Below are 23,177 nucleotides of genomic sequence, written 5' to 3' on the forward strand. Positions count from 1 at the left end.
CGAGCCACTTACTGATTTAACGTAAGACCAGAACTTCCTAGGATTTTCTGTCAAGTCGGTACATAGAATTTTACTATCGAATTCACTGAACGCTTCACGCATAGCCCTCCTTACGCTAACTTTGACATCGTTTAGCTTCTGTTTGTCTGAGAGGTTTTGGCTGCGTTTAAACTTGGAGTGAAGCTCTCTTTGCTTTCGCAGTAGTTTCCTAACTTTGTTGTTGTACCACGATGGGTTTTTCCCGTCCCTCACAGCTTTACTCGGCACGTACCTGTCTAAAACGCATTTTACGATTCCCTTGAACTTTTTCCGTAGTCATAGTCATAGTCATAGTCATAGGATACTACGTCTTTTTCTCGTTTTGTGTAGTGCATGATTGTACCTTTCTGTACATTCAAAACAAGTTGGCAAACTTTGCACCACTTTGAAATCTTACCTGGAAATGATTGAGTATATCTGCAGCGTTTTTCAAACGGTATTCCATTATATATTACTTCATCATTCGCAAAAAAGCCTGAGGTTAGTGATAATATTTCCTGGAAGGTCATTCATACCAAACATGAACAGTAAGGGTCTGAACAAACTTCCCTGGAACACACCTTAAGTGACATATCTCTGTTGACGACTCTCCATCCAAGATAACACGCTGCGTCCTCCGCATAAAAAAACCCTTATCTGGTCACCAATATTGTTTAATACCCCATACAGCAGAATTTTTGTTAATAAACGTTATTGTGATACAGAGTCAAATGTTTTTTAGAAGTCAGTGCTGCGTATACACGATTGCCTCCATTCATGGCTTTCAGGATGTCACGAGAGAAAAGTGCCAGTTGAGTTTCGTACGACAGATGTTTTCGGAATCCGTGGTGGTTAGCATGGAGGAGGTAATTCTGTTCGAGATATTTCATTATGTTTGTGTTCAGAATATGTTCTAGGATTCTACAAAAAATAATGTTAATGACATTGGGTAGTGATTTTGTGGATAACGTCTGTTACCGTTTTTGCAGGAGGATGTGTCCCGTTCTTTTTCCAGTCACTGGACACACTTGTTTCTTTCAGGGGATCTGCGATGTATTTTGGTTACAATGGGGGCTAACACAGTTGCAAGTTCTGTATAGACTCTGACAGAAATCCCATCGCGCCGTCGAGCCACGTGTAATTTAGCTGACGCTAACATCTATATTACTCACCTTTGCAGTTGTCCGAGAAGTAAACTAAGGCAGGACATCTGTATCTTCCGTAGTACAGAAATGATTGCAAACGGAGTTCATTATTTATACTTTTGTTTTTATATCCTCAATTTCGGTTCGTGTGCTCTTCATGAGAATGTGGACCTAACTTGGACGATGTCTCTGGTAGCCTTTAAATAAGACAAAAATTTCTTTGAGTTTTGGAGATATTTTTCTAAGATTCTGTTACGGTAATCACTGAAGGCTTCAGGTATTAATCTCTTCAAAGCCAAACCCATTTCATTCAAAATTCCTCTATCTATAGCCTTATGTTTCGATTTACATCTGTTATACTCTTTCTCTAGAAGTTTCTTTACGGTGAATAATACCATGGAGGGTCCTTCCCATCATGAACCGTTATATACATTGACGGAAAAGAAAGGAGTTGTGCGAGATAAAGCAAGGTTGGTAGGAAATATGACATCTATTCACATTTCGCGCAGGTTGCATAAGAGTGGAGTAAATAGGACCACCATGAGAATGCGAATCAGGTTTGCCTTAAATACGTGCTGTAATGGCCGTGAGCGTTAATTAACTTTGAGATTGGACGTAGTTTATTGATGTTAGTCAATAATGCCTTTAAGCCGACGAAGAAGACGAATTCGTGTAGTAGGGCTACGAGAAGTTGCATGTTCCTTCCGCGATACTGCAGAAAGACTTAGCAGAAATGTAGCGGTGGTCACGGAAAGGTATGGTGACAATACGACCGGGCTCCGGTCGACCACGTGACACTTCCGAGATGGAAGACGGTCGTGTTCGGCGAATCTCTGTGGCGCATTGTCTGTAGTAGCAATCCGTGCGGCAGTTGGCACCACAGTATTGTCCTGCCATTCACGAATAGCATTCCAGGGGTTGTTTTCCAAGAGGATAACGCTCACCCACGTACCTTTGTTGTAACCCATAATGCTCTACAGAGTGTCGACTTGTTGCCTTGGCTTGCTCGATCACAAGATCTGTCTCCAGTCGAGTACGTATAGGGCATCGTCGGATGACAACTTCAGCGTCATCCACAACCAGCATTAACAGTCTTTCTATTGACCGACCAAGTGCAACAGGCATGGAAGTCTACCCCAAAAAAGCCGGCCGGTGTGGCCGTGCGGTTAAAGGCGCTTCAGTCTGGAACCGCGTGACCGCTGCGGTCGCAGGTTCGAATCCTGCCTCGGGCATGGATGTGTGTGATGTCCTTAGGTTAGTTAGGTTTAATTAGTTCTAAGTTCTAGGCGACTGATGACCTCAGAAGTTAAGTCGCATAGCGCTCAGAGCCATTTTTTTCTACCCCAAAAACTGACATCCCGAACCTGTACGACACAGTGAATGGACGCTTGAATGCTTAATTCAACATTCTGGTGGTTTCACCGGTTATTAATGTACCACAATTTCACATTTGCAATGGCCTTTCTCGCGCTTACGTTAATCTGTGAACTGCAACGTTAATCACTTAAATATGTTACTTAGATGAATGTATTCACCAAATTTCATTACTCTGTGTTAATTATTTCTTTGTGTTGGGATTTTTTCCCGTCATTGTAGCTTACCAATCATGTAAATATACTTACCTATTTTAGATGCCCTTCTACTGCTAATAAATGTGTGATATGTACAGTAAAAGGTATGTTACAGACTGAATATGAATTCCGAATACTTTAGCAGAACATCTCCGAGTGTGTAGTATCATGATGTATTTGAAGAAAATGTAAAATTAAGCATACTTTCAATGAATTCATTCCTTCTGAGAAAATGTAAAATTAAGCATACTTTCAATGAATTCATTTACTGATGCACTACTTTTGTACAGAAAGGAGTAGGTGTTGTTACAATGAAAAGACGAACAGAACAAGTTGCATGATTTAGATCACACATTTTATTTTGCTTCTTTAGACTATACACCACTGAGTACAGTTTGTCACGCCATAATATGTCCTTTCCTTATGCATACACAGTTTGGGACTTGATTCCTTAGGGAGAAATTAAAATTAGTGAAAAGGATAAATAAGTGATTGCGGCTGGTTTATCGGCGTCGGCGGCCGAACCTGAGGAAGACGTGGTCCACATCAGGTCGCTTGTCCTCCACGAACAGCTCGGGATCCCGCACTGCTGCTGCGAACACACAACCAACGTCACGCTCCTGGCTGTACTGCTGTCAGAAAACCTCTTACAGAGACGCAGGCCATGTCTGATCAACTGTACAGAGCATCATGTCAACTATACTGACAATAATAAAACTAAAAAAATATATTAGTGCAGTCTGGGAGCTCAACTGCTTGCGTATGAAACCACCCCATCATCTTAATGTTTAAGCCGATAGACTAGCTAATAACTTGTTTAGGGTTGAACAGTTTGACAGTGCTATTTTATCCTGTTCCCAGAATGAAGCCTGTGACTAATACTAAATCTACAAGGGCTTGCTGAAAATGAATGCCTCCGAAACTCTTATGTGAAAATTCTTAAAGCTTCCTAAACAAAACAATCGTTAGTAACATTATAAATCTTTATTCTTCACGTCTACATACTTATTTCTCAACATGACCACCCTGGCAATGAATGCATTTGTCCCAACGAGAGACCAGTTTGTTGATACCGTTACTGTAGAATGGTTGACTTAGTTGACGGAGCCAAACTCTGTGGTTGGACCGCTTCATCATTGTCAAGTGAAGTGCTCGAAAATGGTTTGAAAACAGACGAAAATCGATTGGGTCCAAGTTTGGACTGTAGAGGGGATGACAGATGACAGTGAACCCAAGGAGTCGGCTTGTTGCACATTTCGCAGACCTGGTGTGTGGTGTGTGTGCTCCATGTGTGGAGGAATTCTTCGAACTAGAAACTCGATTGCAGCAAGCTGTTTCTCACGAACCGATGTAGTTACGTTTCACACCGCCACGTTACACTCTACAATTCGTAGTCCTCTAGCGGCAGAGGGCTACAAATATGAGGACACGAAGAATAAAGATGTGAAATGTTAACAACGTATGTTTTATAAAAAAACTTTGAGAGTTTCGTCATAAAAAATTGGGAAGCATTACTTTTCAGCCTGCCCTCGTATGCTCCCGATTCTCATCAACACAGGAAGAAATCAGCCTAGTGAATAGTAAAGCAACACAGCGACTGTCCTATGAATACGTTCCTGAATGCTGTATGACAGTCAACAACACAGTTCTTATTTAATTATTTACTACAGATGCAAAACTGACTCCTATTCCCCATTAGTATGATTGAATTTCACTCTTATCTGTACCAAAGATCCAGGCTGTTTGCACTGAAAAGCTCCGAAAGAACTAAATACATTTACACTGAAGGATATCCAGGACGGGGCAGTATTAGTTACATCTCCTATGGTGACGCAAACCAAATATGCAAATTTCTCCCAGCACACTTAATCGATCACACATAAAATCGTTTGTACATTATGCGTAATGCCTCTTTTCTCCTTGTAAACACACACATACACACACGCACACACACACACACACACACACACACACACACACACATAAACGCATACACACACAGATGTGTACGTAGATGGCGACAGGTAGGTAGCTGGACAAATAGATAGGCAGGCAGACAGAGACGAATTTATTTTAGTGACTTGTTACAGAGTTCTTTTTTTTCAACAGTTTTTATTGTGTGGTATGCTTGGGAATGTGGCTTCAGTGATTTTCAGTGTTTCTACATAGGTAATCTTAGGAAGAATCAGTGTGTTTTGTAACATATGATAACAAGGAAATGGTTCCAACGCAGTAATACGAATTTCAATGGCATTACATATGTCATTATTGATCTCCTCGATGTTTCAAACAGATGGGCACAATTTCAGATATTGTTTCTTATGTGGTTATTATAAGTTTCAGAACGTTTCTTTCTTTTGTTATATATTACGTGAAATTTGTTTAATTTTATTAAGAGCAATAGTTTAGTTATATAAATGGCATTTATTTTAGCATCATTTCAAAGCATCGTTTACAGAGACGTTATACATATGGTCTAACGGGCTGGGAGGTTATCGCCGCTTGCCGAATCTCAGGAAGACGTGGCCGACGTCTTCTCGCTTGATGCCGGCTGGCAGCGGGCGGACCGATTGTCGGTGCGCCTCCGCAGCTGCAAGCACAGGACACGCCACTGCTACCAATATCTCATCGGTTCTTACGTACCATGCAATACTTCAATGCGTTATAATCATTGAGATAAACTGAAAAAGTGCAAAAGCTATGGCTGGGAACAGAGGAAACAGAACTGTATTTCGAACAAGCCGGCAGTTTTACACGAGTGCGTTCGATTCCCAAGGAGTGCAGAATGCAGGGAGGAGGAGGTCCACACGAGGACGCGTGATATACCTTGAAGGCGAGAGTTTTCTGCGAGCATCACCTCGCCTGTTGTGTTCAGTCGCATGCGATTCTGTTCTAACGTGCAGCTAATATGCAAGCAAAGAAAAGAAAAACTCGCTGACGGAATTACAGCTCCGTCAAAATGTGTATAGGGAAAGAGAGATAACAGTGTATTGCATCAAGGCAAGGTCACGAATCCTACATTATTTTATACATAAGCGGACCAGTCATGACGAGAGTTAAAAGTGTATAACGAAAAATTGTGTAAGTGCACACGTCTAAGATCAAACAATATCAAGATGACGGCATTTGTCGGCAGTACCGAATTTTTTTCTCTAAATTATTTATTTCGAGGTCACATTCAGATACTCTACGAATAATAAACGAATTCGTAGCCAAGACCGCAAGTATCTTTTGTACGTGGAAACTCAGTCGCCACTTCGGTTAATAAAACCTTAAAGGTGCGTGGAAAAAAAAACAGTTGGGGTAAACATCTGGAGTGATTACTAGAGTGATCGAGGAAGACCCTGGTGTATCTAAAAACAAATAACAATGATACAGCATCAAGGTCGACACAGGACAAATCCCCCTTTATTTTTCTGCAGACACGAACCAACGAAGACGAAAGTTAAAAGTGTGTAACGAAAAATGGTGTAAGTGCACATTTTTAACTCTCGTAATACCAACCGGGCGCTGATAACCGCGCAGTTGAGCGCCCCACAGACCAAATATCATCATCATCATCATCATCATTATCATCATCGTAATACCAACGTGAGGGGGAGGGGGATGGGGTACTTTGTGCGAGGGGGCCTCCTATCGGAGGTTCGAGTCCTCCTTCGGGCATGGTTGTGTGTGTTCTCCTTAGCGGAAGTTAGTTCAAGTTAGATTAAGTAGTGTGTAAGCTTAGGGACCGATGACCTCAGCAATTGGTCCCATAAGACCTTACCACAAATTTCCAAATTTGTGCGGGGGGGGGGGGGGGGGGGGAGGACTACTTCATGCCCACCTTTTGTTTTTAATGAATTCTGTGGTGTCACCGCCAGACACCACACTTGCTAGGTGGTAGCCTTTAAATCGGCCGCGGTCCGTTAGTATACGTCGGACCCGCGTGTCGCCACTATCAGTGATTGCAGACCGAGCGCCGCCACATGGCAGGTCTAGTCTAGAGAAGATTTCCTAGCACTCGCCCCAGTTGTACAGCCGACTTTGCTAGCGATGGTTCACTGGCTACTTACGCTCTCATTTGCAGAGACGACATTTTAGCATAGCCTTCAGCTACGTCATTTGCCACGACCTAGCAAGACGCCATATTCAGTTACTATGTATCCTGAACAGATAATATTGTGAATCATGTACCGTCAAGAGCGACGTTCATCATTAATGGATTAAAGTTAAGTATCAAACTAATTACGTCCGCTTTCTGAATTCTAATTCCTTGTCATGTTCCAGACCTCACGTCAGTGTAGTTCTTCCCTCCTCACGCCAGCCTGCATGAGCTAAAACGCGTGTATTTCGGCCTCCTCTAGTGACACGGTGTTGGCTCTTCTGCCAACACTTACAAATTCTTCTACTAGATTCCATATAAGTTTTAAATTGTTCAGTTAAATTTAACCCAAAACGTAATTCTCTGTAATAGATGCCACTTTCCTCAGGAAACGTCGTACTCAATATTTCCAGGTTTAGGGTCTTGCTTATACATCAATATCTCTTTAAAAACTATGTTGAGAGCAAAAGTCAACAACAATGAAGCAAATTTGCAATTTCTAAATTTTTTTTGGTGACCATAAAGTCGGTAGTACACGTTATTAAATGTGCGTTGGTACTGCTAAAGGTATTTTCAGATTCCGAGCCCTACTTACATATCAGTACCCCTTTAAAAATAGCGTTGTTAATATAATTCAACAACAATCGAGACCCCCTCGCCATGGTAATGCGCGTTATAGAAAATGCCTTGATATTGCTAGGTTCAATGTCAAACAATACTAAACTTTTTTCCGTAATTTATTTGGTTAAGAGGTCACATTTAGATACTCTATGGATGATTAATGAATTTCCAACTGAGACTAGACGCATCTTCCGTACCAAAGAAACTATAAACTCTACTCAACCTCTAAACGCCGAGTGTCACGAATTCGCATCATACCAATGCGACGCTAAGAAACAAATGGAAGGTTAACAGTTTTTAAGCTCCAGTAGCGGTAGATGCATATTCGACACAACGCTTCTAACACTTCTGAAACGTGCTGCCATATCCTGAATGTTTCGAGTGTTTCTAAGGCGACACACTTTTTTCTTTTTTTCTTTCATGTGGCAGTTTATTTAGGTATTGATAGGCTAATAAAATGAAATGGTGTGCGTATAAAAGAAAATAAAGGAAGTGAAAATGTGTAGCGTAGTTACCAAAATGATCGAGGTAGTCCTTGGCGGAAGTGGCGAGCTCGGAGAAGGCTTCATACGCCTGGCACACCTTGCGGATCTGCGGGGAGACGTCGTCAGTGGCGCAGACGATGGGCCGCGTCACGGGCACCGCGTTCGCCTGCGCGCCCCACCACGCCAGCTGCGCGCTCACCGCCAGGGCTACCACAATCACCATACAGCTGCGCATCCTGCAACACGCGGGGGCACTCAAAACCTCAGCCAGTCTGCCACTTGCGCTGCACAGACGTGCAGGGGTTGGACAAAAATATGGCAACACCGCGAGAAATGTATGCTTCAACATAAATGCAGTAATTAGCCGAGCCTGCAGGTGGCGCTGTCCTATTTGACCACGAGTAGCACCTGTGCAATGCCGACAACATGTTGCAAGTGTCAGCGGTGGCTAGAACAGTGTTCTGCGTAGTTGTCAGAGCATTACGTGTGCTTCCGTAACCGAGGTTGCAGAAGAGTTCGGTGTTTCAAGAAGCACCGTATCGATGATTTGTACAGGATACATGGAAAGCGATAAACATCATGTGCTAAGTCACAAAGCGGAAAAAAGCGTGTTTTACAGTGAACGTGAGGGGCGGTAATTGAAGTGCATTGTGACGAAAAATAAGAGGATAACAGCTGAAAAAGTAACTGTAGAGATGAATAAAGTATTCGCGATCCCTTATCAGCATCAAAACAACACGAAGAGAGCTTCAAAAAAAAAAAAAAAAAAAAAAAAAATGGTTCAAATGGCTCTGAGCACTATGGGACTCAACTGCTGAGGTCATTAGTCCCCTAGAACTCAGAACTAGTTAAACCTAACTAACCTAAGGACATCACAAACATCCATGCCCGAGGCAGGATTCGAACCTGCGACCGTAGCGGTCTTGCGGTTCCAGACTGCAGCGCCTTTAACCGCACGGCCACTTCGGCCGGCTAAAAGAGAGCTTCAGAAACAGGGAATTACAGGGCGATCTAGAATTAGAAAACCAGTCATCAGTGTGGAAATGCCTGTAACAGGAAAACGTGGAGCCGAAGCCACAAAACACGGAGCAATGGATGAAAATCATTTGGACGAATGAGTCCTGCTGCAAACAGTTTACAACTTCTGGTCGAGTTTACGTCCTAAGAGTGAAACATGCTGCAGATTCTGGTGAGATTTGGGCAGCCATATCATGGTATTCCACGGGCTCTGTTGTTACTCTGCAAGCCATTTTGGATAATGAGGTCTATCTGATGCTATAATGTCTGTTCCTCAATCGCGATGCTGTATTCCAAGATGACAGGATTCAGTTCACACAGCTCTAATTGTCTAGAACATGTTTTGTGAGCACGAGAATGAATTGTCGCATCTCGTCTGTCCACCACGGTCACCCGATCTCAACGCTATTGAGCCTTGGTTGTCTACTTTGGAGAGAAAGGTGTGTGATTGGTATTCACCAGCATCATTGTTACCTGAACTTGCCACTATTTTGCAGGGAGAACGGTATACGATTCCCTTGAAAAGCATAGAGGATCTGTATTTATTTATTCCGTGACTGGAAGCTGTTTTGAATGCCAACGGTTTTCCTATACTGTATCAGGCATGGTAATGTGTTGTGTTTTTAATGTTTCTCTATTTTTGTTCACCACCCGTACTTTATCGACTGAGGTGGTACAGCGTCTATCACACTCAACTCCCATTCGGTACGACCGGGGTTCAAATTTCCGTCTGGCGATACCAAAGGACCCTTCATCTCAATCAGTTTGCCTCCTGGTGCAACTAGTGGCTGCTCATGTTCATCTCTTCAAGACCTAGGCAATCACTATAAGACGGACCACCCGCAGCTTATGCTCCCACGACTTCTACCTCAACATTTACATCCTCCTATCAAATTAAAAATGTCGTGTTCTGTCCGTGCTTCATGTCATCTGTAATGACAGATGCTAAAGAATTCAATAGTTGGTTTTGGCCTGATGAGACAATATTCCATCTTGATGGATTTGTGAATCTCCGCTAAAGTTTTTCTTGTAGTGGTACCTTAAGAATGGCTGCAGACAAAATTCACCTCCACACTACTCATGAATTACAAAAAAGAAACGAACGATATTTTGCTGCAATTTCTCAACAAACATTACTGCTGGTTTTTAAGAACATACAGCGACGTATCAGTTGCTTGAACCGCTTGACAGAATCACTCTCAGTAAGTTCAGTAACTCCAAAAGGGTGGCTTACTATTTGAACATCCAGTAGTTATCACTTTCGATCTTATTGCTAACGCAATGGTAACGTAAACGACAAACGATAATTGACATATTTGAAAGGGTGAAAGTTATTGAAAGTGAAGAGGCCAAGAAAACGAAAACTGTGCCAACCAAAGGGGCTACACACGAATAATTGTAGTGGTACATAAAAGGGATGAAATCATTCGGCAGAGCTATATAATAAGGGAGAAATAAACGTATAAGGTAGACGACATGTCGAAGGCGTGATCAACAGAAGTGTTCAAATGTGTGTGAACTCTTAAGGGATCAAACTGCTGTGGTCATCGGTCCCTAGCTTACACACTACTTAAACTAACTTACGCTAAGACACACACACCTTTGCCCGAGGGAAGACTCGACCTCCGGCGAGAGGGGCCGCGCAATCCGTGACATGGCGCCTCAAACCGCGCGGCTGGCCAACACAGACGTAGCAGTTATCCAAGGATAAGGAAGGAAACCGTCTGTGACTTATTGCATTCGCTTGAAGTAATTTACAGAATGAAGGCTAACCTCGATCAGAATGACCGGACAGGAATACGAGCAATGTGTCTAGTGCTTTAACTGCTGCATAATTATGATTAGTGACGTAGTAAGGAGACTAAACAATCGAGACAGAATTCGAGAATTTGAGCGGCACGCCTATCTGCCTTTTCTTTTTTGTTGTTATAATAAGTTATTTCACAGTCTACCGAGGAAAACAGTAGTTCTAACAGATATAACTGTGCTTATCGAAGAGCCTCTGTAAAAAAAAAAAAAAAAAAATAGGCCCTACAGCTCCCTGACTGTACTCAGATTAAAGGAACACGATGCGATTAAGTTATAAAGACAATAATGCGCTCTCTCTGTCCTGTGATTATTATTGTAGTAGGCGGATGACCTTGAAAATACTATATCCTTACAGTCTATGATGCCGTAACTTAACCCAAGTATGCAAAAGCTAAGCAAATTAAAGCGTCTGGGTGCCCGTTTTTCTCATTTTAGATGTGTTTTTCTTTGAAAACTGTAGTTAAGCTATACAGTTACATGCAAGTGGTGCGTAATCCGTAACTTCTTATCAACTTAGTTATAGAGTAATGAAAACTAGACTTTTTGTACAATTTTAATTTTTGCAATTGGAACGTGTTGTGACTATGTTTTATGTGCCTTTTAATTATATAGTGAGGATATGTGGTCCTAAATGCCAAAAACTGCAACTCTCTTTCTTCTGGAGAGAGCGAAAGGCGGTCTTGAGTACTCTATTTCTTCTGGAAAGTGGGGAGATGTGGTCTGGAGTACTAAGAACTGTATCCGATTCTTCTGAAGTCTGGGAAAATGTGATCGCGTGTACCAATAGTTACAATTATTTTCTTCTAAAAACTGAAAATATCCTTCTAAAGCAGCAGTGATGTTCAATTATATAAACAAGCCGGAAAAAATCACTCGTACACTATCCTCTTTCACTTTGTTCGATTTTTAGCGTGATTTTAGATTGAGGTACGGCAACTTTATTACTCGTTGATTGCTCATCGGCTCGCGTTCTAAGAGTGTTCTAGCAATGGATCAGACATGAGTCCAAGGTTGCTCAAGGCACCTTGAGAAAACCATTACAGTAATTGGTTATTCACGTATTCCTGGAAAGGTCGGTATCATTCTATCTTCATTGTGTGTTAGACAAAGGAAATACGTTGTATTTATTATCAAGTCTCTTTCCTTACAAAGATATATTACACAGCTATCGGCGCTTCTGTTGGTGAATATTATTTGAAGAAGCTTCAGTAAACTTAAGTTGTTTGCGGAGGTATCTGTATAGTTTTACTCTTGACGAACAATGTATAATCGTTCAGTAAGATAAAAAGTGTGAATTGCGGGTGTTAAGAAACATTTTTTTTGCACGTGACTGAGTGCTATGTCAATAAAGAATGGCCCATGATTCCACGATTCCCTACTCACTGATGAAAAGGGCGAAGTTGCGGTGTGACGAGTTGGTGGGCTGCGCAACATGGGTTAGCAAGGCCGTAGCTGCGCGGTACGTATCCTCTTCAGCTGCTTATCTGAAATGAGGTCTAGGCGCCTGCAAAAGGCGACGCTCCCAGCACAACCGCTTGCTGCTAAATAAAACATAGGTCCCAGGCTGCTTCTATTTAGCCACGCTTTGTCTGTACGCGATGCATCTGTAATTACTTACCGTACTAAAAATCGCCTCAATTTTCCCATGTCCGGTGCAGGGTGACCATATGTCACCACAAATTAAATATGAGTCAGTTTGCTAATCGGCTTGTTGAACACCACACTCCACTGCAATTTTCCCATCTTGGGATCAGTCATACTGATCATGTTGCTTCAAGTTTATGAATTCTGCTGCCGACATGTTTGTTTGTAATTTCTCAATTTTATCAGAATACGGTTTATTTGAGGCAAGAGTTGTATGTTAAAATATTGTTAATATCACTCAGTTCCTGGTCATCATAATTTATTCGAGAGTGCTTATACCTCAGTACTGTGTTTAACTTTCTATACGGGTATCTATCACCATTATGTGCCCAGGTTTCAAGATAGCTTCACTTCAATCATAATGAAAGAGCCCAGGAATCAACGTTACTTTCTTCAGATTTATAAAGACGATTTCGGTCTCTTCTGTCTCTCTTTATATGATTGCTACTAAAGCTCAAATGAAACTGTAGAAGCAGGTGCTTGGTTTAAGTAGAAGTGCCGCTCAAAAAGTTTCCGGTCGAAGGCCCTACAGTCCAGAATCGGTATGCCAATCAAGCAAAATCACTGTGAGCATTGAGGCAACCATGCCACAGATGCACCAGGTTGAAGATATCCGTTTGGTAAAACACCTTATCCTTCTGCGTGAAGAAGTTCATAACTGCCTCCTGCATATCCTCATCCGACAGGAATCGTCGACCCTTCAAGGCCTTCGATAAAGAGCCGAAAGCGTGATAATCGCATGGAGAGAGAAGAGGACAATATAAGCGGGTGCTCGCGTGTCTGCCACTTGAGTTGGCGTAACTTCTGCGTTACAACATTTGCGATATTTGGGACGTGCGTTATCATGAAGCAGCAGCACCCCTTGTACCATTCCACAACTGTGGGTTTTGAGAGACACGCTGCCCCATACACATTATTCATTCTCTGATAGATGTCTACCGGATATCGGCAACCAAGAAAAAAATAACAACGCGTTTGTCCTTTTTGGACGCATTTGATAATAACGTCGCCATAACTCACGCTTCCGCATTTACCGTACGCACGTTGTAAAACACGAATGCCACACTAATCCCTTGCCTAGATGGTGGTGTCGGAAGTTCCATGCAGCTTTTCGCGGATGATGCTGTAGTATACAGAGAAGTTGCAGCATTAGAAAATTGCAGCGAAATGCAGGAAGATCTGCAGCGGATAGGCACTTGGTGCAGGGAGTGGCAACTGACCCTTAACATAGACAAATGTAATGTATTGCGAATACATAGCAAGAAGGATCCTTTATTGAATGATTATATGATAGCGGATCAAACACTGGTAGCAGTTACTTCTGTAAAATATATGGGAGTATGCGTTCGGAACGATTTGAAGTGGAATGATCATATAAAATTAATTGTTGGTAAGGCGGGTGCCAGGTTGAGATTCATTGGGAGAGTCCTTGGAAAATGTAGTCCATCAACAAAGGAGGTGGCTTACAAAACACTCGTTCGACCTATACTTGAGTATTTCTCATCAGTGTGGGATCCGTACCAGGTCGGGTTGACGGAGGATATAGAGAAGATCCAAAGAAGAGCCGCGCGTTTCGTCACAGAGTTATTTGGCGAGAGTGATAGCGTTACGGAGATGTTTAGCAAACTCAAGTGGCAGACTCTGCAAGAGAGGCGCTCTGCAGAGTCTTTCAGAAATATCTCAAGGACGTATGAAAAGGACGTTAATGGCTAACAAGTTTCGTTCAGACTAATTACGAAGGTAGCAGCTAACGTTCTCCGCGAAGTGTTTTCCACCATACACAGCCGGCACCGCCCACAGAAATGGAGAAGCCACAGATCTCGAACACAGTACTGTATTACATGACGTAATATTGCCCTAAGTTTGACGGCGGAGTGCCGCAAAATGCTTCATGGTGCCTTTGTGACAACGTGCGAACGATTTCGGAAATGGGGTTAAGTCTGAACCTGTTAACTTTACGCCTGTCTCAAGAATGTCAGACTTCATTAGCAGGCTATAATTGCGTTCTAAAGTAGCTGCCAAAAGCCCAGCCGATTGAAATTAGAAGAGAAGGGTTGGCCGCGGCCTTAACAGTTTCGGAACTGTTTGCTGCTACTTTGCTATATCAACATATAAAGCTTCCCGCAAATGTTGCGCAACACGTGCGACACTGCACCAAAAGCAGAACTCTCAGCTTAATGCTGGCGTAAAATATCCTCAGGCAGGCACGTGGAGGTTCCTTATTTAACCTAGCTGTTGTATTGCTTGTACAACAGTTCATATCGCAACCAAAGAGATGCTTTGTTTCTGAAACATGCACTTGCAAATTTTTGAGAACTTCCAATCGGGGTACGATGTGTTAACAGAAAAATATGCTTTTCCACCACTGAATCTGTAAAGAAAGTTTTTCAGGATGATCGAATCTCAAAACAGGTTGCCATAAAATTCGAAAATATTATAGCTTGTCTTCTACAGAAGCCAAAAAGTCCTGCAGTGAAATGGTGTGGTTTGACGCATAGGGTAAGAACAACCTACAAAAACGGCGTTTTCGATATGTATGATATTCAGGGTATCCCAGGAGGAATTGGCAATATTCAGAAACGCTCGTCTGAATCAAAAAGTTTCATATGGGCATATGCCCTATTCCAAAATGTTTCCGACGTAGAACACATTTAACTTGTTTTTGGGTTATTGGTGCGCACGTATGTGTCTTACCTTAATCGCTGGATTGGTCGAGGTAGTACAATTAATTGACCGCCAAGATCGCCAGACCTTGCTCCATTAAATTTTTGTTTGTGGGGTTCGATGAAGTCTGAGGTGTACAAACAGAAGGCGAAAACGCGAGATGAACTGCTTGGTCTCATCATGGACGCTGTTTCGCTCTTTAGGGAACGAGCAGAGGTACTCACACAAACAACGTGGTATGTTCACCTATGAGCACACAAATTCATTGAAGATGACGGTGGGATATTCGAACATTTATTGTGAGCTGTACAACAGCTGTAATGTGACGTGTACGATAATGCTTAAAGGACAATGTGTTAAAAATACGTATTTCTCAATCGATACTCCGTAAAACGCATGTTGTAATTTTTACTAACTGTTGTATTGGGGGTAAATCCGACAATGTATTGAATAATACAGAAAGTAAATAACAATGAAAATGCGTTCTATCGGAGAAACCATTTGGAGTAGGGCCTATTGCCTGTTTCTATTTTGCAGGGCAGAGTAACAAAATTGACTGAGTACTGACATGGCAAGAGATAACAGAGTAGTCAGCGCTTAAGATTCACTAAGACAGCAGTCACTGTTCCTAGCGAAGTGCAATTAGCGTACAGAGAGCACAGAATCGCGTGTCGGTGTTTCAGCGTCGGCTGTCGGACACCCTTGAGAGTACCGCACTTACGCAAGGGGCAGGGGTGCTGCCGCTGACAGCAGTAATTCTGTACCTGCCAGTCACATCGTCACACACACGCCAACGCCACATGAGGCTATCACGGCATTTGTCAACTGTGTGGTAGCTGCGATGGCCAAGAACTCTGCCAGTTCCTCGTCAGTTCCGTCGGTCTAATGTGGTTTGCTGTATTCTTGTACCAGGTTGTCATGCTGGTTTGTCACGCGGGTTTTCTATTGTTAGGCGTATGAAAATGTAATTAACATTCAACAGAAGTGATATACGCCACTACATTTCGGCTTTACCGTAGACATTAGAAACGTAGCGGTAGAAATCGTGGGGGCAGATATCGGCGGAAGCCTAAATGGCTGAACCACCCCAACATTCACTCAGAAGTAACCCACAGAATATTCCGTCACTATGGACGGCATGTGATTTCAGTCGTACTCCACTGAAATAAGAATCCGTTCCTATGACCGTTATGGCACTTTTATATATGGAGAGCCGTTGCTTAAGGGGTGATATTATTGACGTGTTGTAGCCTAGGAAATATTTTTCTGTACTAGTATGGGGCGGTGTTTGTCCATAGACATTACAGAAATTGTGAATGTGACAAAACTCTTCTAGAGCTGTAGAATTTTATGTGCCTGATCCTTTTCAAATGAATATATCATACCATCTGAACGCAATTGACGTTGCTTTGAGTGCGCCGTGATTCTTAAACTGGACGACGAACACTATTTTATGGAAAACAAAATATATTTGTCAGCGATGCTAAACGTATACGCTCATTCTACCTCACCGTCGTATTCGAATGCTACCACAGATGTCAGCACAGGTTTATGGTCGTAGCAAATCGCAGGGGAACATTTTAAGCGTGGCAAATAAAATGTGCGCGTACGTGCTGCCCATCTTAACGTCTACCGGCGCGCACTGCTGCCGGTCACTAATGCAATCGTGCGCCGGCGGCGGTCCCCGGGGAAATATATTTACAAGTACACTCCAAATAATTACTAGGCCACTTACCGAAGAAAACGGCGCCCTATCTTTCATCACTTTTCGTGGCTGGGATAGCAGGTGACGTACACCCTGCTGGCACTTAAATCTGTCCTCTTCCGAAATTGCACCTCGCATTATATTATGCTATATTTACGGAGAAGAGCTTTCTTGCGGAGTTCCAATTTCCGCGCTTCTGTGACATCTAGATATTCAAGACATCCTACATAATGCTCTGAGTGCTTGGTTTTCTACAACAGAGAACGTAACTATGGCGACGGTCTGTCTCAATAGAAGACCTGTGCTATTGTAACTGAATGAAACGAGACATGAAATATAAGCTCTCTATTTCTTCGGGGAGTAGGTAGACTACGTCCGCTTTTTACCAGTAGATATAAATGAACCATGGTTATGTGTTATTGTCGTGTAACAGACACTGTAGAATGAATAATGATACTTCTTTCGAATTCCTTACTGCTTCAGGCACCAGTAAGAAATCCACTGATGTGCGAAAACATTGTGACCACCTGCTTAAAAGCGCGTTGGTCCATTTCTGGAACGCAGTCCAGCAGTAATTATGTGTGTAACGAATTCGACAAGTACTTGAGAGGTTTCTAGAGAATTGTGGCACCAGATGCCTATGCGCAGGTCACACACTTCTCGTAATTTACGGGCGGTTGGTTTCTGGGCGTGGAGCTGGTACTCGATAGCGTCCCACCTCTTGACACGGACAGTTGGACTGTGCGGCTGGTCCCGGCGGAGGTTCGAGTCCTCCCTCGGGCATGGGTGTGTGTGTGTGTGTTCTTGGGATAATTTAGGTTCAAAATGGCTCTGAGCACTATGGGACTCAACTTCTGAGGTCATTAGTCCCATAGAACTTAGAACTAGTTAAACCTAACTAGCCTAAGGACAGCACACACATCCATGCCCGAGGCAGGATTCGAACCTGCGACCGTAGCGGTCTCGCGGTTCCAGACTGCAGCACCTAGAACCGCACGGCCACGTCGGCCGGCGATAATTTAGGTTAAGTAGTGTGTAAGCCTAGGGACTGATGACGTTAGCAGTTAAGTCACATAAGATTTCACACACATTTGTACATTTTTGAACGACAGTTGTCGTCTTGGAAGACGTCATCGCTGTTTAGGAAGAAACATAATACCGCTCCCACCGGCCTGCGTCCGTGACGAGCTGCATATTTCGAGAAGCCGATCGCCTGGATGGCTGCGTATCTGGACACGACCATCGACCTGGTTTGACAATAAACGGGATTCATCCTACCAGACGACACGATTACATCGATCCACGGTCCAATCTTGACGATCCCGCTCCCACTCTAATCACAATTGACGATGTTGTTGGGTCAACATGAGAACACGGAGGGGTCGTCCGCTGCGAAACACCATGTGCAACACAGTGCGGTCCAACACAGTTGTGACTGCACCAGCACTGTACTCTGTCGTCAGATCACCGCCTTTCCTGGTTTAGAGAGCGGCAAGCCTCCGAGCCCTACGTTCTGTGATGAGGTATGTACGTCCAACTTCTTGTCGTCTACTCGTGGTTTCGGCATTCTTCAACTACTTTCTATAGATGCTCACAACAGTAGCACGGGAACAGCCGACTAGCTTCGCCGTTTCTGAGATGGTCGCCACAACAATCTGGCTTTTAACTATATATACACTACTGACCATTACAATTGCCACACCGCGAAGCTGACGTGCTACAGACGCGATATTTCACCGCCAGGAATAAGATGCTGTGACATGCAAATGATTAGCTTTCCAGAGCATTCACACAAGGTTGGCGCCGGTGGCGACACCTACAACGTGCTGACATGAGGAAAGTTTCCATCCGATTTCTCATACACAACCAGGAGTTGATCGACGTTGCCAGGTGAAACGTTGTTGTGATGCCTCGTGTAAGGACGAGAAATGCGTTCCATCACGTTTCCGACTTTGATAAAGGTCGGATTGTAGCCTATCGCGATTGCGGTTTATCGTATCGCGACATTGCTGCTCGCGTTGGTCGAGATTCAATGACTATTAGCAGAATATGGAATCGGTGGGTTCAGGAGGGTACTACGTAACGCCGTGCTGGATCCTAATGGCCTCGTATCACTAGCAGTCGAGATGACAGCCATCTTATCCGCATGGTTGTAACGGATCGTGCAGCCACGTCTCGATCCCTGAGTCAAAAAATGGGGACGTCTGCAAGACAACAACCATAGGCACGAACAGTTCGACGATGTTTGCATTAGCATGGACTATCAGCTCGGAGACCATGGCTGCGGTTACCCTTGACGCTGCATCACAGACACGAGCGCCTGCGATGGTGTACTCAACGACGAACCTGCGTGCACGAATGGCAAAACGTCATTTTTTCGGATGAATCCAGGTTCTGTTTACAGCATCACGATGGTCGCATCCGTGTTTGGCGACATCGCGGTGGACGCACACTGGAAGCGTGTATTCGTCGTCGCCATACTGGCGTATCACCCGGTGTGATGGTATGGGGTGCCATTGGTTATACGTCTCGGTCACCTCTTGTTCGTATTGATGGCACTTTGAACAGTGGACGTTACATTTCAGATGTGTTACGACCCGTGGCTCTACCCTTCATTCGATCCCTGTGCAACCCTACATTTCAGCTTATTATGCACGACCGCATATTGAAGGTCTTGTACGGGCCTTTCTGGATACAGAAAATGTTCGACTGCTGCCCTGGCCAGCACATTCTCCAGATCTCTCACCAATTGAAACGTCTGGTCAATGGTGGTCGAGCAACTGGCTCGTCACAATACGCCAGTCACTACTCTTGATGAACTATGGTATCGTGTTGAAGCTGCATGGGCAGCTGTGCCTGTACACGCCATCCAAGCTCTGTTTGACTCAATGCCCAGGCGTATCAAGGCCGTTATTACGGCCAGAGGTGGTTGTTCTCGGTACTGATTTCTCAGTATCTATGCACCCAAATTGCGTGGAAATGTAATCACATGTCAGTTCTAGTACAATATATTTGTCTAATGAATACCCGGTTATTATCTGCATTTCTTCTTGGTGTAGCAATTTTAATGGCCAGTAGTGTAAATCAACGCCCTAGTTCATTTTGTTGCTGAGAAGCTTCTTCCTTGAAACGTATAGCCAAAAGAGAGCAACCTATGGCTTCAAGTACACAGTCAACTGCGAATATTTCTACATGGGCGCGAGTGACGTTCAGTTTTTATGGGCGTCTATACTGTTTTAAAATAGCTCAGGTCCCTTTTTAGAACTACTTCATAACTGACTGAATATAGTTTTTATGTATGCTTCTTAATACTAGCAGCTACTGCTGTTACGTATCCGCTTAGCGGTAAAAATGGTTTCATGTTGTTTGTTCAAAAATGGTTCAAATGGCTCTGAGCACTATGGGACTCAACTGCTGAGGTCATTAGTCCCCTAGAACTTAGAACTAGTTAAACCTAACTAACCTAAGGACATCACAAACATCCATGCCCGAGGCAGGATTCGAACCTGCGACCGTAGCGGTCTTGCGGTTCCAGACTGCAGCGCCTTTAACCGCACGGCCACTTCGGCCGGCTGTTGTTTGTAGTATTACATCTAGTAATTCAGTTCTGTTACCTCACTGAAAGTATTTATGGAAGCCGGATATCAAGTTTTAGCATTTTATAAAAAAATAAATTTTTCCAAACGTCACTCACACAAAAGTACTGCTCGTTAAAATTTCGAAGCAGAATAACTGTTTAGAAAATCTGTTGGGTACACACTGTCTAATAATGAAACCTGCTACTGAAATTGAAACCCGCATGACCATACCGATCAATAATTTTCTTACTTGCGTAAATCGCAGAAGATCAAACCTGAAAGGATTCTTCGTGTAATGCTGCAGCCAATTCCTGTATATATTGAAGAGCTGGAGCTCGAAACATCTTTTTGCCGACGGGACATTACACGCTGAAAAGAAAATTTAGAAGACTACGCTCAGAGATAAGGATTTGTGATAGCTCACATTACGTCCGTATCTCGTTACTCTGCTAAGGAGGGGAATACACCGCCCATAATTTATGCGTCATCTGAAATTCCCCGCTTGCTCAGATGTGTACCTTCGGATTTTTTCCGTTCGAAGTGAATTTGGGCGGGCAGCGGCTGGCTCCTTATCGCAGCCAATCACTTTTGTTTGAGTGCGGGATCTGCGCGCTCTAAGCTCCCCTAATCCTGTCCGAACTTCGCCGTTTAGTGTCCACATGAATGGTACCGTCGCAGCTTCAACTTGTCGCCGGGCTCGTTATCTGCAATACATGCGGTCTCGTTAAACAGTTCTAAAGCGCTTCTCAAACAGGAGCGTGAGATGTGTTAGTCCCGCCGAAATTAGGAAAGCGTTTCTAATTTAGAGCTAAAACAGTATCCGCAGCCGTTTGGAAATGCTTCAGTGTCTCAGACAATAACGAAAAAAATGTGTGGCGACATTATTACACTCCGCTAGGTTATATGAGGATATCAAATCTGTGCAGAATTAGAGCCAATTGGAATAGTGAAAATAGTGCCACAGGGAATGCACAAGGAACCGTAATTTGTTCTAAATGTAGATATTACCTAGTCGTATAGACAATCAGGAAATTCGTAAATGTAATTATAGGTGATTCGCAGAATGTTATAAGGAATCGATTAACAACCCGTCGACATAGAGACCATTAGAGACGGAGCACTAACTCAGTTAGACGGAGATGAGTAAATAAATCGGTAACGGTTTGATAGAGGAAACTTCCTTTACGTTCTTTCGACGATACATTTCGTTTTCTTACCTGAAACTTTGTGCTCCATCGAAGTGGAGGTCATTAATATATGTTCAACTGCTTTATCTCTCTTTTTACTTATTAGGAGTAGAATTTGAGTTGCGGTGTGTGAGATGGGGTGACTGTGCGAGTCAACGCGAGTGAGATGGCAGTGAGTGTGAGTGAGTCAGTGTCATTTTGTAGATTTTCATATCTCTATACGACAACAACGCGCGACCGCTACGGTCGCAGGTTCGAATCCTGCCTCGGGCATGGATGTGTGTGACGTCCTTAGGTTAGTCAGGTTTAAGTAGTTCTAAGTTCTAGAGGACTGATGACCTCAGAAGTTAGGTCCCATAGTGCTCAGAGCCATTTGAACCATTTTTTTCTATATGACCACATTTTAACCCAGTTATCCACATTCGTTCCTTTTGCCATTTATAAGGACGCTGATAACCTCGCAGTTGAGCGTCCCCATAATCTAAACACACACATAACACAAGGAATTTTGGTCATATATTAATAAAAGATGTGACACTTCTCGATCCCGCGTGTTCCACCTTGAAGAAGTCGTAGTAAAGTGAGTGGGAAGTAGATAATTTCTGAGTGGCATTTGAATTTGCACATTGAGATGAGGCATAGTAATCCAGTTGGCACATTAACCCAAAGAAATTTAAGTGTTTTCTCCTTAGCTGTTATTGTGTTCTCTGGTATCTGTACAGCAAAATTCATAAAATAAATACGACGTAATTAAGACTTTTAAAAATAGATGGTGATACTGTTAGCTACCTTTCTCTCTTGTTTTTGCCGGATGCTGATACTGTTGAGAGGTTGATGTTCTGTGACGGTACTAATAACCAGTGAACATAAGCCATGCTGAGATTGCTAACGTTGCATTCATGATGATCGCGCGTGTTCAACATTCCGTTGACGTTATTGTCGTTATAGCCGGAGGACATGCTCAAAGCAGCGAAGAATGAGGCACAAAATTAAGCAAAACCTTCTTCAGTGAGATGGGAGTGAGTGAGTCAATGTCATTTTGTAGATTTCCTCCTCTCGATATGACAACATTTTAACACATTTATCCACATTCGTTCCTTTTACTATATAATACTATATAAAGACGCTGATAACATCACATTTGAGCGCCCCCATAATCTTAACACACACATAACAACCGGAATTTTGGTGAAACGAAATCAGTATTGGCGGCGAACATTTAGCCTACGCTCCTTTCGAATAACGGTCCAGTATTTCTACCAACGCACCATCACGTTTAATAGCTCAGTTTCGACGGCAGATGTGTCGGAGATCCGTTAATGATTGTCACGAAAGATCTGACGGACGATTGTCACGAAAGATCTGACGGACATGGAATTGGAGCTACTGAAATATCCGACGAAAGGCGTCTTAAAGCAAGGCGCCAGCAACTTTGCCCATACTTCGGAGATGGATTCGAACTATGCACGCTGAAGCGGTGCGTATGCAGTCACACACGATTCGCACAGTTACTTGAGCCAGTTAAGTAATTATATGTCATAGACCCTTCACAGCGAAACTTAGAAGGGAAGGAAGGAAGACTACGAGGCCATTCAGAGACGGAGCACCAGGCTTAGGGTAGGAAAGGGTGGAGAAAGAAATCGACCACG

General features: G+C 43.2%; 1 protein-coding gene across 1 annotated transcript in view; it reads right to left on the reverse strand.

The window, feature by feature from the left end:
• Positions 1 to 4,866: 4,866 nt before the first annotated feature.
• Positions 4,867 to 23,177, reverse strand: part of LOC124723092 (myosuppressin) — a 44,298-nt gene continuing 25,987 nt past the window's right edge. The window contains exons 2-3 of the mRNA XM_047248270.1: positions 7,955 to 8,160; positions 4,867 to 5,324 (exon numbers count right to left, since the gene is read on the reverse strand). Coding sequence (XP_047104226.1) covers positions 5,227 to 5,324; positions 7,955 to 8,159 — 303 coding nt within the window. The 5' untranslated portion in view covers position 8,160 and the 3' untranslated portion in view covers positions 4,867 to 5,226. The remainder of the gene's footprint in view (positions 5,325 to 7,954; positions 8,161 to 23,177) is intronic.

The sequence above is a fragment of the Schistocerca piceifrons genome, chromosome X, assembly GCF_021461385.2.
Source record: "Schistocerca piceifrons isolate TAMUIC-IGC-003096 chromosome X, iqSchPice1.1, whole genome shotgun sequence".
Lineage (NCBI taxonomy): Eukaryota > Metazoa > Arthropoda > Insecta > Orthoptera > Acrididae > Schistocerca > Schistocerca piceifrons.